The sequence below is a fragment of the Culex pipiens genome, chromosome 1, assembly GCF_016801865.2.
Source record: "Culex pipiens pallens isolate TS chromosome 1, TS_CPP_V2, whole genome shotgun sequence".
NCBI classification, from domain to species: Eukaryota; Metazoa; Arthropoda; class Insecta; order Diptera; family Culicidae; genus Culex; species Culex pipiens.
Genome location: NC_068937.1, coordinates 3890282 through 3907649, shown reverse-complemented (window position 1 = coordinate 3907649; position 17368 = coordinate 3890282). Strand labels below are relative to the sequence as shown.

Below are 17368 nucleotides of genomic sequence, written 5' to 3'. Positions count from 1 at the left end.
GTGACATTTTGGTGTAGCTTCGCTAAGAATCGGTCAATGCTATTTACAATTATTTGTGAAATTGATTTAAAATTGTTTTATTTTTTTTTCAACTCAAATTACAATACTTCTCATTTTCTCCTCATAAGAAAGGACTGGTTAAGGTTGACAGAAGCGGCCATGTTGAAAGTGGTTTAGTTTGACAATAGGTTTTTTTCTCTTTGTTTATCCCATCCCAGATTACGACCATTTTTTTCGACACAAATGCTGTCAAAACAGAGGTCAAATTCAACGTCTTTTGATGATATAAGGTATGGCGGGGTTTTTAGCTGTTGAAAATAATTAGAACGAAAATAGGAATTTTACCATTTTCCAGGAAAACTTTAGTGGATGTCTACTCTGTAGGGTTGTTTAGTATGCAAAAGTGTATAAAAAAGAGTTGCATTATAATTAAAAAAAAAAACCACAGGAAAAAAAATTCTGAAATTCCACAAAAAATGGTCATATTTTCAATATTTTGACAACTAAAAACTCCGCCATACCTAATATTCTCAAAAAATCTTGTTTTGATTTCGGGTTCGACAGTTTTCGTGTCAAAAAAGTGGATCGCAATCACGAAAATTGACGAAACTGTGTACTAAAATAATTTGGACACATTAAACCCTGCATTACCTTTTGTAATCGAAATAGTTTGTGTCAAATCTGTGTTTTGGCAATTTAAAAAAAAGTTTACCAGACTGAAACACCATATTATGCAATTTAACGACTATTTTCGAGGACGAAATCGATGAAAAATACAATTTTTCGACATTATGCAACTAATTAATTGCGAAAAAAATCTCAAAACGACCTCCTCGCATTGCAGTGCACTTCTACTCCAACAAGCAACAAGCCCAGCCCGGCCGGATGACGTATTTTAGAACTAATTAATTTGGACGCGTGCTGGATATGTCTCCCCTAATTTCACTGATCGTCGTCGTCGTCGTCGTCGTCTTACCCCTGGCTCTTCCAGTCCTAGGAGTTTTTTTTAAGTGGATCATGTTTCAAGCGCTTTTTAGTTTTGAGAAAATGAGCACTGAAAAAATTGCGCTGATTGAAACGAAGCCAAGAGGGTTGAAATAGGTTAGAAATTGGTTGAGAAAATTTTAAAAATTATTTCTACCTTACTCTGCATCACCTTGGCTTTCCAAAATGACGAAATGTGCGTCACAAATCTAGAAAGTAGAAAAAAACGACGATCGTGACAATCGTGACAGGACCGACGAAATGTGTCACACATGACGAATTGCCTTGCTGCTGCCTTCCAGCAGCATCAGCATCGTCGTCTTCTCTTCGTCGAAATGTGTTTTGAATTAGATCTGGAGGCAAATTTAGAGAAAGAAGACGAAGATGAGCGAGGAGGAGGTTGAAATATAGAAAATGCTTAGCCAACCGTGATTTAAGTCATATTTCGCGACGTAAGTAATAAATACGATCTCAAGACAAGAAGGAGCACGGAGGGAAAAAACGTGAAACAGAAACAGGAAGGAAGTATAGGGGAACCTGGGGGGGAAGGGAAATAGGACCACGTCCCGTACACCGTTGATGAATCACACATGAGCGAATTTCATTCAGGGTTCGCGCCGCTACGCGGTCCACTTGGACTCTATAATTTGTTTAGTCTGTGGCGAGGAAGATCTTTGACATGAAGGATGATGACTTGGGTTTGGCTATTTTTGGTTCTAGGATTAAGTAAGTGGCGCATGGATTCATTATTTTATTCCTCGAACTGTTGAATTTGTTGTTTGTTCGAAAACACTGAAATCCATCTATGCTTCAGAATAAATAGAATAAATTATTGAAATTAGCAACAACGTAAAATATGACTTAATTATTTTGTTCATCTGAAAAACTAATTAAGGCCGGTGCAAATATTAAAAAAAGTTTTTGTCCCTCGGCCCTGGCCGAGGTCAAGGGGGGGCAAAAAATAAAAAAATATAAAAATTCAAATAACAAGCCATAGTCTTCACATTTAAATGAAAAAAGCGTTTTAAAATGCATTTTACACTAGTTCAGTTGTTTTGCAATCATTAGTTTTCAAAAAATCTAAGATCTGACAAAAACAAAAATTGTATCGAAAGAAAAAGATTTTGCATCGAAAATTTTCAAAAAATCTTAAGATTTTTTAATAAACCCAAACATGCTAAAAATGCTTTTAAACGCAGGAGAATATATTTGAATTTGATTTCAGCTGGTTGCACTTGAATTTTCATTGAAATTTTTGTTGGAGGTATATGCGCAGTCGGACGAAATAAAGAAACACGTCCGTCGTCGGAGAAAACTACTTTCGAATGATTTTATTAGGCTATGTACATTAGTGTGTGTAATGTGTGTAATGTGTGTACTGTCAAAAATCAACACTGATATAAATCGTCTTAGGGACTCTTTGTCGTTGGCTGCACTGATGTGCTAACACTCCTCCTCAACGCAAAGAAAGTCTTCATCACATCGCGAAAACCACGATGCCGCTCCAGCTTCCCAGGATAGCAGATGCACGATTGTCGGGAAGTTCCTTCGGCAACAGCAGTACTTGAAATCCAGCGAAGAACTCCACGGGTGATGAAACGGCAACACAGCTTTTCTCGGTTTCAGTCCAGCTCACTATTTCATCGCCAATTTTGCTGCTCTTCTTAGTGTTCGTTTTATGTTCACCTTCGCTACTGATCCAGCTCGCCTCGAGATAGCGCTTGAGTACTCCATCTCCGTCACCGAGGTTCAGACGGAAGTTCCTGTTTGTGCGTTTAGCCTTCATCCTGTCGTGATCGATGGGGTTCAACTCGTTCTTGTACAGTAACGCTGTCCCGATGCAGAAGTCCGGCCGGGTATCGACCGTGATGTACAACAAACCGGGCACCAACGAACGGCACAACATGTTCGTCGGTTTTACGGCCTCCTCCTTTTGTTTCACAACACCAGAATCCGGCGGTCCCTTCAAGAGCTTCGCATCGTCGCAATCGTACTTCCACTTACCACCGGGTGTCCAACTCTGGGTTTCTTCCGGCAAAACCTCCTCCTTCATCACTGCTGCTTGGTGCGATTGTGGCTGCGTAACGGTCACGTCGACGAGATCACCGAATCGACCTTCATCGAACTGTGCGGAACGGAAGGATGCGTCCTCTTCTTCCGCGTCATGCTCAGCTGGTCCGTCGCCATCTTTTGAACACTCGGGCTCTGCTTCCGGTGCTCTGTCCTGTTCCAGCGCTGGTTCATCAGGTCTCGGTACTTGATTGTGCAGTACCGAATTGAAAACCACTACCTCCTCCTGGCTGGTTACCTCGACTGGCTCCGCATCACCTTCATGATGGCCGACCTCAGCTGACGCACATTCGACAAAACGCACGTCCCGAGCAACGGCCACTTTCTTCTTGGCAGCATCCCGCGAGTAAAAACGCCCGCATGCCGCGAACACGGTCTCTTCTCGTTGCTTCAGTTGGTACAACCCCCGCTTCAGAACTGCTGTCGCGACCGTCGCTCTTCCTCGTAGAATCCGGCAGCCAACAGCATCAAAAACAACCTTGGCGTTCTTCTGCACTAACGCCGACACTGACAACAAATTCATGGCAAGACCAGGGGTGTAGAGCGCGACACTTATGTTCATTTCGGTTGTTAGTCCATTTTCGTCACAGCAAACAATCGTGCCACACCCTTGGCCTTCCACTTTCACAAATTTTCCGTCGGCCAGTTGAACGCTCTTCACATCACTACTTCTCAGTTCGCTAAAAAAGCTTCGATCTGCAACTGTGTGCTTTGTAGCGCCCGAGTCCACGACCCACGGCTTGGTGACGTCAGCGTTCTTGCAGTCATCGGCAACAAAAGCGAACGAAATGGCGTCTTCCTTTGTTCTCCACGCCATTGTTTCGCCGTCCGCGTGGCTACCGCGCTGCGGACACTCGAACTGCTTGTGGCCCTCCATTTTGCACCGATAACAGACCAACGGCTTCATGTTGCTACTGCCACCGAGAGCACCGACCCTCAGCGCCGAATCGTTTCCGGCAAGTCCCGTCTGCTTAGTAGCTTCGTCCAGCAACTTCCTTTTCACAAGTTCCATAGTAAGATCGGCATCAGTACGGCTCTCCAGAGCCGTAGTCAGCGTGTCAAAACTCCTCGGCAGGCTTCTCAAGATCATCGCGACCTGGAGATTTTCCACCAGTGGCTGACCCGCGTTTGTGAGCCTCTCGAACAATTCCTCCATCACGAAAAGGTGCTCCGCCATGTTCTCACCATCCGCGAACCGCTTTTCACAGATCTGCTTCAGCAGCGACACTTTTGAGGTTAGAGTCGCTTTATGGTGATGATCTTTCAGCGCCGCCCACGTGTCCTTCGAAGTAGCGGCTCCTCGAATCAACCCGAGCTGGTTGTCCTCGAGCAATAGGCCGATGGTAGCCCGGCACTTCGCATCCAATGCTTTCCAGCTGGCCTCGTCCACCGCATTCGGCTTCGTACCGGGATCGACACATCCCCACATGTCCTCTCGAACGAGAAGAAGTTCAACCTTGAACTTCCAACTGGAAAAATTGTCATTGTTCAACTTTTGAAGACCAAATCGATTAGACTCCATTTCAAACGAAAAAAGATTCGAACTTTCGCGATCAAACTTGCTCTTGCGAATTCGCGACACGCGGTGAAATTTTAAAATGGCGTTAAAATTTCTTTTTGTTCCCCGATCTCTATCTAGCACAGGCCCATAACCTGTTGGAGGTATATGCGCAGTCGGACGAAATAAAGAAACACGTCCGTCGTCGGAGAAAACTACTTTCGAATGATTTTATTAGGCTATGTACATTAGTGTGTGTAATGTGTGTAATGTGTGTACTGTCAAAAATCAACACTGATATAAATCGTCTTAGGGACTCTTTGTCGTTGGCTGCACTGATGTGCTAACAATTTTGAAGTTTATAGTAAAAATATTTTTTTTGCCCCCTGATTTTTCGGGCCAATTTTGAAGGGGGGGGGGACAAAAACTTTTAAAATTATTTGTACCAGCCTAATCATTGCAAAACAACTGACCTAGGCTAAAATGCATTTAAATGCGCTTGACATTCTATCGAGATTCCGATCATCTATGCAAAGATCACGTTCAAATGACTTCTGTCACCACGCAGCAAACACAAGAAGAGAGAGAGAGACGAAAACAAGAGAACGAGAAAGAGCACCTTGTCTCGTTCGGGTTGCTGCTTGAGCGGTGCTCATTCTTCCACCATTTTGAATTTATAAGCATATAAAGGTGAAATATTTAGGTTTTTGTCAATTCAAAAATACTTCACAAAGGAAAAAAAAACATATTTTTGAAAAGCTGTGAAAATTTCCTACAACTACCAATAACAATAAATTCTCAGATATAAACGAAAACGAAGTTGACATTATAGCTGTCGGCCACCATTGCTAGTACCAACCACTAGTGTCTTCCTTTTATCTACAAGGACTTCGCCGCCCTGGGCTCCTAAGTGTATGAAAGTATGGCACGGAGCGACGGCGCCGAATACCCATATTTACACAAAGAATTTTGGAGCGCCCGCCGCGGGATTCGAACCGGCGACCTCTGGATTGTGAGTCCAGTGCGCGGTCCGATTGATCCACACGGGCGGGACGACATTAATTCTCAGATATCGTAAGTTGAAAAATGAGAGCTAGTTAGATGACACTGAGAAAAACTAATTTTTCACCAAATTCAAAAAAAAGAAAATTGTGGGATTTTTTGTCGTTGCAAAAAAAGCAGGACGCTTTTAAAAAAAATCGAAAATCATTTATTAAAATTTTCAAAAAAATAAAATAGTGCGGGAATCGACTCTCCACTCAATTTTACATAAAAGTCTCCATATTTACTATTGTCTCAAGACCAATCCTTTGGACCTTAAAGATACAACTAAATCTCGAAATATTTTTTTGTGATTTTTGGATATTTCTTTATGAGAGACTGGATGTTTCAGTCTGGAATTTTTTTTAACAAAAAGCTCGTCCAATTTCCCATACAATTGCTTTTAAAAACATTTCAATTTAATTAGTTTGTTTATTTAGGTGAGCTGATTTACTATCCATCCAACTACACTGAAATAAATAAACTGTTAAGTTATGAGCAATATGATTGGGCTAATGTCTCTTAGCTCATATTTGGTATTGAAAGGCTGATAATTGAAATATTTGTTTGGTAATATATTTTGGTTCAAATTAGTCTAATTTGTTTAAATGATTGCTTGCTGCATTACCAAATTGATATTTTCAATATTAAATAAATTTTTACCACCACCATATTGACCGCCATCTTGGATTCACTTGGAGTCATACCTATTTTTGAACTTAGCGAACTAAATAACGACAAGGGTTGTGAAGTGTTATTTTGTCGAAAACTTCATAAAATCGAGTCTGGACCGTATTACGAATAATCTGAATTAAATTCGAAAAAGGGAATAAGACCAAATTCTTTCTGATCAAGATTTGCTATACCGATATGAGTTTTGAAAATTGAGAAATCAAAACACCTAAACAAACCTTTAATTAAAACCTCAGATCTTCCCTCTTTTACACCGGTGTGCGTTTTCCGCAGCCAAGGTAATTCTTCACGGCAACCACGCCAAGAGTGCTCAGCTCATAAAGCCGTGACACGAGACGTTGTCTATTTTAAGAATCCTCACCCTACACCTTACAAAACTGACGAACGATCTCCCCGTCCCAAGACAGAGATGAAAGGGCCCATCTTCCCGTTGAGCGACAAGTCGATGATTCGTCAAGCTTTATGACTTCTTTTCCGCTTCTTCTTTTTTTTTCAGGAATCTCCTGCTCCTCACCTAAGTACGGCTTCAACACGGTCGACTCGCGGAAGAACCTGTCCGCGGCCAAGAACCGTCGCCTGGTGCGAAAGAGTTCGCTTCCGCAACCTGCCGAAAATGGTGGCTTGCATCCAAACGTGGGTCTCTGCAAAGCGGAAACGATCCAGCTGGTTCTGGACTGCTCGCAGGGTTCCGGGATCTGTTTGGGGCCGAAGACGCCCTGCGGGCGGGGGTTCATTATCGCGCAGGTGGTGCCGGATTCGGTGGCGGAGCGGTCCGGGTGTCTGCAGAAGGGGGACCGGATTTTGGGCGTCAATAAGATGTACAACTTGGACGCGAACACGATCCGGCAGTTGTTGGGGGATTTTGGGGTGAAAACGGCCGCGAACCATTATCACAATCAGCCGCAGGCGACGAATTGGGTGGAGTTGGAGCTGGAGTTTGACATGGCGGACAGCGTGATTCCGTCGAGCGGGGTGTTCAACATCAAGCTGGTTCGGCAGAACCGGTGTGGGCTGGGGATTACGGTTAATGGGAATAACCATGGGTCGTTTGTGATCTCGGAGGTTAAGCCGGGCAGTGCCGCACATCGGACGGGGTCGTTGAGGGCCGGGGACGTTTTGTTGGCGGTGGACAATCATCCGGTGCAGCACTACAATCTGGATCTGCTGTTGAAGGAGAGCAAGAACGAGTTCATAACGTTGACCGTGAAGCGGAACTCGTTGCCGGACTTTTTGTTTGACGCACAGCAGAAGACGAACATGCTCTATGGGAGTACTGAGGACAACGCCTACATCTACGGCAACAGGTGAGATGTTCTTCGATTTCTAGAAGACTCAGATATTAAGAGCCAACTCTTCTTCCAGATACAACGAATCACCGTCGCTGAAGTCCAACAACAACGTGGATTACTTCCAGATCGAGGATCACATGCAGCAGAACCTGCGACGACCCGTTTGGAATCGCCCAAATGCGTACGACATCCTGCCCGGTCCAAACCCCATGACCCAGAGCACCGGAACGCTCAAAGCCATGCACCATCAAACTTCCTCCAGCACCGAGAACCTTCCCCATCCACCGGCACAACTGCTCTCCGGAGATGCCACCGGCGACCTCGGCGAGGACCGCTTCGACGACATCGTCCACTACAAGATGGCATCGATGAACATCAACAGCACCAACTACGTCGGCCTTCCCAGCGGAAACTCCGGCGGCGTAGCCGGCGGAGGAGGAGTCTCACAAGATCCAACCAACCCCGACCAACCCCAAATCCAGCAAATCATCTTCAACGTCCGCCTCGAACCGAACGGCGGCCCCCTCGGAATCACCCTCGCCGGAAGCGACGACCTGCAGAAACCCATCAAGATCAGCGCGCTCACCGAGGGCGGCATCGCCCACACCAACGGCCAACTAAAAGTCGGCGACTGCCTCCTCGCCATCAACGGCGAAAACATCTGCGGAGTCCCACTCACCACGGCCACCAAGCTCCTGCACAAGTTCGAGAACGTCGTCGACCTGCAAATCTCCCGAACGGAGTGCATCTCCTCTTCAGCGCGACCCGGCAGCGAACAACCCCAGCCGCAAGCCGTGTACGCCAAGGTGCAGCGGAACCGACCCCGAAGTCCGTCCATCACGGACGCCCACTCGACCAACTCGAACCAGAGCGGCCAGAGTTCGCCGGGGGCGCCGTGCCGGACGTTGCACGTGACGCTGTTCAAGGATCGCGTGTACGACGACTACGGCTTCTCGGTGTCGGACGGGCTGTACGAGCGGGGCGTGTACATCAACCGGATCCGGACGGGGGGACCGGCGGACATGGTCGGGATGCTGAGGCCGTTCGATCGGATCGTGCAGGTGGGTTGGACAAAAAATCAAAATTGAAAAAAAATAAAATTGTAAAACTTGTCAAAATTGTCAAAATTGTCAAAATTGTCAAAATTGTCAAAATTGTCAAAATTGTCAAAATTGTCAAAATTGTCAAAATTGTCAAAATTGTCAAAATTGTCAAAATTGTCAAAATTGTCAAAATTGACAAAATTGTCAAAATTGACAAAATTGACAAAATTGACAAAATTGACAAAATTGACAAAATTGACAAAATTGACAAAATTGACAAAATTGACAAAATTGACAATATTGACAAAATTGACAAAATTGACAAAATTGACAAAATTGACAAAATTGACAAAATTGACAAAATTGACAAAATTGACAAAATTGACAAAATTGACAAAATTGACAAAATTGACAAAATTGACAAAATTGACAAAATTGACAAAATTGACAAAATTGACATAATTGACCAAATTGACAAAATTGACAAAATTGTCAAAATTGTCAAAATTGTCAAAATATTTTCCTTATTATGAACTTTTTAGCGATGTTGGCCTTGGGCTAAACCCGTTTCAAATTTTCTCCGTGATTGGCCTTGGGCTAAGCCCGACTCAATCTTTTGCGCAGTTGGCCTTGGGCTAAACCCGACTCAACTTTTCTCCGTGATTGACCTTGAGCTGAAACTCGACTCAATCTATTGCGCAGTTGGCCTTGGGCTAAACCCGACTCAACTTTTCTCCGTGATTGGCCTTGGGCTAAACCCGACTCAATCTTTTGCGCAGTTGGCCTTGGGCTAAACCCGACTCAACTTTTCTCCGTGATTGACAAAAGACAAAAAAGACAAAAAAGACAAAAAAGACAAAAAAGACAAAAAAGACAAAAAAGACAAAAAAGACAAAAAAGACAAAAAAGACAAAAAAGACAAAAAAGACAAACAAGACAAAAAAGACAAAAAAGACAAAAAAAAGACAAAAAAGACAAAAAAGACAAAAAAGACAAAAAAGACAAAAAAGACAAAAGAGACAAAAAAGACAAAAAAGACAAAAAAAGACAAAAAAGACAAAAAAAAAGACAGAAGTTACAGAAATTAATAAAAATGATAAAAATGATAAAAATTACCATTTCTCCTTTCCTTTTCTCCTTTATTCCAGGTCAACGGTATCAAGACCCAGGACTTTGATTGCTGCCTCACGGTTCCGCTGATTGCGGCAGCCGGCGACAAGATTGACCTCGTCATCCAGCGGCCCCTGTCGAAATGATCCTCGCCCCGGCCGGAGTACTACTACACTCTCGGGGGGACCAGACACACCAAGTTAAAAGTGCCATTTCCAGCGGAAGATCGTCCAAATCCGACCGAAACGGAAAGAAAACCAATCGAAGCCAAGCTGACGAGCTCGCCCTATTGCCTTTTGTCGTTGTAACCACTTTCTAACCTTTTCTAAATTTGAAATTTTCCACACTTTTACCACATTTTGAATCACACAACTCTCCGCGCGCGTATTTATTACTCATATCGTATCGTTAAAGTTTAGACTATCTCTCACTCTTATTCATGTTAACGCCAAAGAAAGCGAAAAAGCGAAATCACACATCTTATACCAAACTTTTACAATATTATTACTATTATACTCTCTATACACCAAATACATTACTGAAAACTGCTAGGACAATAAGAAGAAGCAGAAGAATAAAGTTAGCCAAAGTTTCCTTCCGAGAAAAGCAAACCAAAGAATTTCGAATCCACGTTTTGTCACGCCATATTGTAGCAAATAAGGATTGCCATTTACAGTTTAGAAAATACACACAAATATATAAGAGTTAAGCAAAAAAACTAAACTGACTTATTAATTTTTCACCCTGATTATTTTTGCAATTTTGTATTTTGCAACTTTTGAAATTTTTGAAATTTTTGACAATTAGATAATTTTGACACAATTTTGTCGATTTTGTCGATTTTGTCAGTTTTGTCAATTTTGTCAATTTTGTCAATTTTGTCAATTTTGTCAATTTTGTCAATTTTGTCAATTTTGTCAATTTTGTCAATTTTGTCAATTTTGTCAATTTTGACAATTTTGACAATTTTGACAATTTTGACAATTTTGACAATTTTGACAATTTTGACAATTTTGACAATTTTGACAATTTTGACAATTTTGACAATTTTGACAATTTTGACAATTTTGACAATTTTGACAATTTTGACAATTTTGACAATTTTGACAATTTTGACAATTTTGACAATTTTGACAATTTTGACAATTTTGACAATTTTGACAATTTTGACAATTTTGACAATTTTGACAATTTTGACAATTTTGACAATTTTGACAATTTTGACAATTTTGACAATTTTGACAATTTTGACAATTTTGACAATTTTGACAATTTTGACAATTTTGACAATTTTGACAATTTTAAAAATTTTGACAATTTTGACAATTTTGACACTTTGTCATTTTTGACAATTTTGACACTTTGTCATTTTTGTCATTTTTGTCAATTTTGTCAATTTTGTCAATTTTGTCAATTTTGACAATTTTGTCAATTTTGTCAATTTTGTCAATTTTGTCAATTTTGTCAATTTTGTCAATTTTGACAATTTTGACAATCTTGACAATTTTGACAATTTTGTCAATTTTGACAATTTTGACAATCTTGACAATTTTGACAATTTTGTCAATTTTGACAATTTTGACAATTTTGACAATTTTGACAATTTTGACAATTTTGACAATTTTGACAATTTTGACAATTTTGACAATTTTGACAATTTTGACAATTTTGACAATTTTGACAATTTTGACAATTTTGACAATTTTGACAATTTTGACAATTTTGACAATTTTGACAATTTTGACAATTTTGACAATTTTGACAATTTTGACAATTTTGACAATTTTGACAATTTTAAAAATTTTGACAATTTTGACAATTTTGACACTTTGTCATTTTTGACAATTTTGACACTTTGTCATTTTTGTCATTTTTGTCAATTTTGTCAATTTTGTCAATTTTGTCAATTTTGACAATTTTGTCAATTTTGTCAATTTTGTCAATTTTGTCAATTTTGTCAATTTTGTCAATTTTGACAATTTTGACAATTTTGACAATTTTGACAATTTTGTCAATTTTGACAATTTTGACAATTTTGACAATTTTGACAATTTTGTCAATTTTGACAATTTTGACAATTTTGACAATTTTGACAATTTTGACAATTTTGACAATTTTGACAATTTTGACAATTTTGTCAATTTTGACAATTTTGACAATCTTGACAATTTTGACAATTTTGACAATTTTGACAATTTTGACAATTTTGACAATTTTGACAATTTTGACAATTTTGACAATTTTGACAATTTTGACAATTTTGACAATTTTGACAATTTTGACAATTTTGACAATTTTGACAATTTTGACAATTTTGACAATTTTGACAATTTTGACAATTTTGACAATTTTGACAATTTTGACAATTTTGACAATTTTGACAATTTTGACAATTTTGACAATTTTGACAATTTTGACAATTTTGACAATTTTGACAATTTTGACAATTTTGACAATTTTGACAATTTTGACAATTTTGACAATTTTGACAATTTTGACAATTTTGACAATTTTGACAATTTTGACAATTTTAAAAATTTTGACAATTTTGACAATTTTGACACTTTGTCATTTTTGACAATTTTGACACTTTGTCATTTTTGTCATTTTTGTCAATTTTGTCAATTTTGTCAATTTTGTCAATTTTGTCAATTTTGTCAATTTTGTCAATTTTGTCAATTTTGTCAATTTTGTCAATTTTGTCAATTTTGACAATTTTGACAATCTTGACAATTTTGACAATTTTGTCAATTTTGACAATTTTGACAATCTTGACAATTTTGACAATTTTGTCAATTTTGACAATTTTGACAATTTTGACAATTTTGACAATTTTGACAATTTTGACAATTTTGACAATTTTGACAATTTTGACAATTTTGACAATTTTGACAATTTTGACAATTTTGACAATTTTGACAATTTTGACAATTTTGACAATTTTGACAATTTTGACAATTTTGACAATTTTGACAATTTTGACAATTTTGACAATTTTGACAATTTTGACAATTTTGACAATTTTGACAATTTTGACAATTTTGACAATTTTGACAATTTTGAAACTTTGTCATTTTTGACAATTTTGACACTTTGTCATTTTTGACAATTTTGACACTGTCATTTTTGTCATTTTTGTCATTTTTCTCAATTTTGTCGATTTTAGAATTTTTTGTTTAGCTTCTCGTATTCTAATACCGCCTTAAAGAGTTCAAGGTTAATTTGAACTCTCTTCTTCAGTGCAAAGACCAATAACAATTCCACACATCGCGATTATCAACCCGATTCTCCTCTCCAGCCCGCAAAGCGATGAGGACGATTGACGTCATTTGGAGGTGTGTTCGGTTTGCCCCTGGAAATGAAAGCTAATAATAAACTAATACACTTTTTTGTTGCTGCTCGCTCACTTGCGGCTACTTGGTACCAAAGTTCAAAAAGAAGAAATTGTTTCAATGCAAAGGCAGTACCTATAACTTGTATGGAAAAACGTGCCAACAAATCTCTCGCATTGACCCCGCGGCGAGAAGGGGGCGCCCATTAAATCGCTGCAAAACACAATTACGCGCTGAAACAACAGCAACATGAACTTTGTCCGCGGCGTCGAAGGCGGAGATCCTGGTCGTCGCTGAAACGGATGCAACCGGCCGGGTGACGACGACGACGTAACAAACTGGAGTAAACAGATTACGCGGATTGTGGAGGTGATCTTTGGATGCTCCTTCGCAATGAGAGAAGTGAAGACAAAAATAGAAGGATTGTTGATAACAAGCAAATTTGTTCTTTTTCTAGAATAGTTTTTCACATAACAACTGACAGTATATTTTATTTAAAAAAAATAAGCAATTTCTCAATCTTAACAATTTGCTACTAAAAATTTATACCCAAAACCCAAAATTTTAAGAAAGGAAAAATCGAAAACTGACCATTCCGATAACGGCGATAGGTTGGTTTCATTATTTTTCCCTAGTTCGAAAAAAAAAACAAAAATTGAGCATTTGGTTTTGGTTCTTTTTTTAAAACGGTCGCAAATATCAAGCAACATGTTAAAATGCTTTATCCCTTTCATGCCTGATGAGATCCAGAAAACAACATTTCCAAAACTAGCCTATAATTTTCGTAAGAATAAGAATGATTTTTTCAATATTAACTTATTTTTCCGGTCTGAAAGGGTAAAATGAGTGTCCTGCATTGAAAGAAAATATCAAGGGGTAATTCTCTACCAACTCACACGAAATCGAGAAAAGTTGCCCCGACCCCTCTTCGATTTGCGTAAAACTCTGTCCTAAACGGTAACTTTTGTCCTTGGTCACGAACCCGAGGTCCGTTTTTTGATATCTCGTGACGGAGGGGACTTTTTTTCGTAAAATCGCGATAACTCGTATCGTTAATTGTCTGCTCTACAACTTTGTAGAACATTGTTACACTCTAAAAATTAACCCTGCAAAGTGACCCTTGACCCTTCTGGGTCAATGTAGATTCGAAAAGTACATTAAATTTCCAATAAAATGACATGTTCCAAAAAAATTTAAAGTCAAGTAATGGAAAATGGGAGAATTTTTAAAACTTTTTTAGTGTTTTTTCGATGAAAAATACGTTTTTTTCGATGCAAAATACTTTTTTTCGGAATTCTAAGTAAGCCATCAAATCGGGCGTCAAATTTTACATAAAAGTCCCTTTGACACCAAATTTCTATCTCATCACTGTTTCAGGCTGCAAATTATTGAAAAACACCTCTTTTTTCGCATGTTCAAAAATGGAAGGGGTCGTACCGCCCCTCCGTAACGAGATATCAAAAAACGGACCTCGGATTCGTGACCAGGGACAAAAGTTACCCCTTAGGACTAAGTTTCACGCAAATCGAAGAGGAGTCGGGGCAACTGCTGTGTGAGTTGGCGGAGAATTACCCGAAGGTTATTCGATAGAGTTATCGTCGATGATATTAGCGTCTAACGATAGTGATAATGGTCGATAATTCTATCGGCAATAATCTTTTAACAAAATACCGTATTTTTATAGTTTTTCATAAATACCGTTTTTCTCAAAAATACTCGAATTATTGCAAATCATGAAAAAATGAGTAGATTTTTATACAGTATTTTGTGAAAAAATAGTATTTCATTAATACAATTCAAATAAAGGTGAAAAAGCATACAAAATTTGGCTTCATTTGATAAGGATTTTGAAAAAAATAGTATTTTACAAAAAAAACTCAATAAAAGTGAAAATTCAACAACGTTTGGTACAATATTTTTTTTTGAATTGGATATTTTCGAAAAAAAATACAGTTTTTTTTAAAAAAAATAAGTATTTTATAAAAACAACATCACAAATACAAGTGGAAAAGCATACAAAATTTCGCTTCGTGTGGTATTCATATTGCAAATTATGAAAATTTAAGTATTTTAGAAAAATAGAGTATTCCGTTAAAACTTTAGTATTTTACAAATAACAAATCAAATAAAAGTGAGAAAGCGTAGAAAATATCGTTTCTTTGATACCCATATTGCAAATTATGAATATTTTAGTATTTTCAAAAAAAAAAATGGTATTTTGTAAAAAAATAGTTTTTTTTTGCAAAAATAAACTCTAACAAAAGTGAAAAAGCATTCCGCTTTTTTTGGTGTCCATAATGCATTTTTTTAAATTGGATGTTTTTAAAAAATACTGTGTTATGCTAAAACTTTAGTATTTTACAAAAAAAAAACTCAAATAAAAGTGAAAAAAGCATACAACATTTAGATTCGTTTGTCATATTAGCAAATTATAAAGTTTTTAGTATTTTAGAAAAATACGGTATTTTTAAAAACAAAAAGTATTTTACGACCAAAAGCTCTAATAAAAGTGAAAAAGTATATAAAATCACGCTCCTTTTGGTACACTAAAACCCCCGATTACGCTCAGGCGTTACGCTTTGTATTTCATCGATTTCTCTGAAACGACGCAACATTTTTGAAATTTTTTTAAAGCAATTTATACGTCTTGTGCAGATTTACAAATTGATTTCAAAAGATTGTAGAAACATTACACTGTTTTCGAGAAATCAACCTAACTAAAAGCGTAACGCCTGAGCGTAATCGGGGGTTTTAGTGTACCCATATTGCATTTTTTTGAATTGGATATTTTAGAAAAAATAATGTTTTTTTTTGTAAAAAAATGTATTTCCCAAAAAATAAACTCAAATAAAAGAGAAGGCAAACAAAATTTCTTATCTTTTGTAGATATTGCAAATTTTGAAAATTTTTGTATTTTCGAAAAAAATGTATTTAAGGAAAAAAAAATCAAATCGAAGTGATAAAGCACACAAAATTTCAATTCGTTTGATACCCATATTCCAAATTATATTTTTTTTAGTATTTTCGAAAAATACAATCTTTTGTAACTAAAATAGTTTTTTTTTTAAACAAAAACTCTAATAAAAGTGAAAAAAGAAACATACAAATTCCGCTTTTTTTTAATACCCATTGAATATTTTCGAAAACATACAGTATTTTGTAAAAAAGTTGTAATTTATAAAAAAAACTTAAATTAAAGAGAAAAAGCATACAAAATTTCGATTCGATTGATATTTTTATTTTTATATTCTTAATATGAAACTTAGCGATTTTTTTATTTTAATATTCTTTGAAAATTCATTGAAAATTTAACATGATATTGATTGGTTTGGTAAATTTTAGAAAGAATTTGGGTTCATTATTTTTCAGACTTCTGGTCAGTGGTCTGTACCGGCTAATCTGGAATTCTGGTACCAAAAAAAGTTATTTTCTATGGTTGTCAAACATGTCAATGATATGTAAAAAAATGGTAATTCGTGTTCTAGTGACCGGTTCCGGTTTTTACTGAAAAACTGATTCCTTAGAATTTTTTTAAAAAGATCCGATCAATTGCCCCCTGATTTTTCGAACCGATTTTGAAGGGAAGGGGGCGACATAAACTTTAAAAAAATATTTGTAACGGCCTAAAAGTGAAAAAACATACAAAATTCCGCTTCTTTTGGTACCCATTGGATATTTTCGAAAAAATACAACATAAATTACAACTTTTAATTTATACAAAAAAAACTCAAATTAAAGAAAAAAAGCATACAAAACTTCGATTTGTTGGTCGTTGTTGCAAATTATCAAAAATTTAGTATTTTCGAAAAAAGTATTTGTGATTTTTTTTATTTTTTATGCTATGAAACTTTGCGATTTTTTTTATTTTTATGTTATTTGAAAATTTATTGAAATTTTAACATGATGTTTATTGGTTTGGTAAATTTTTGAAAGAATTTTAAAATGGGTTATCGTTCGTTATGTATCATTAATTTTCGGCCTTATGGTCAGTGGCCTGTACAGGCTATTCTTAAATTCCAGTTCCAAAAAAGGTATTTTCTATGGTTGTTAAACATGTCAAGCGACATGTCAAAATAATCGTAATTAGTGTTCTAGTGACCGGTTCCGGTCCTTACTGAAATATAATTCCTTGAAAAATAATAAAAAAAAAATCCGATGAATTGAAATTTAAGTGGAACAAAACACCAATATAAATTAAACAACAACTGCAATGTTTCAAAACACTACGCAATCGGCTTTCTTAGCAAATTTCCTCTCCAGGAACAACAGGAATCTTCAACTAGGGGAAAAAACGTGCATTGAATTACA

At 37.3% G+C, this 17368-nt stretch overlaps 2 protein-coding genes across 2 annotated transcripts in view; one reads left to right on the top strand and one right to left on the bottom strand.

Annotated features, from left to right (window-relative positions):
- LOC120432241 (glutamate receptor-interacting protein 2) overlaps positions 1 to 10451 on the top strand; it is a 38383-nt gene extending 27932 nt beyond the window's left edge. Inside the window, exons 7-9 of the mRNA XM_039597415.2 lie at positions 6783 to 7590; positions 7649 to 8636; positions 9767 to 10451. Of these exons, the coding sequence (XP_039453349.1) occupies positions 6783 to 7590; positions 7649 to 8636; positions 9767 to 9874 (1904 nt within the window). The 3' untranslated portion in view covers positions 9875 to 10451. The remainder of the gene's footprint in view (positions 1 to 6782; positions 7591 to 7648; positions 8637 to 9766) is intronic.
- LOC120432310 (uncharacterized) overlaps positions 1 to 17368 on the bottom strand; it is a 72083-nt gene that overhangs the window by 45176 nt on the left and 9539 nt on the right. The gene's annotated exons all lie outside the window — the stretch shown is intronic.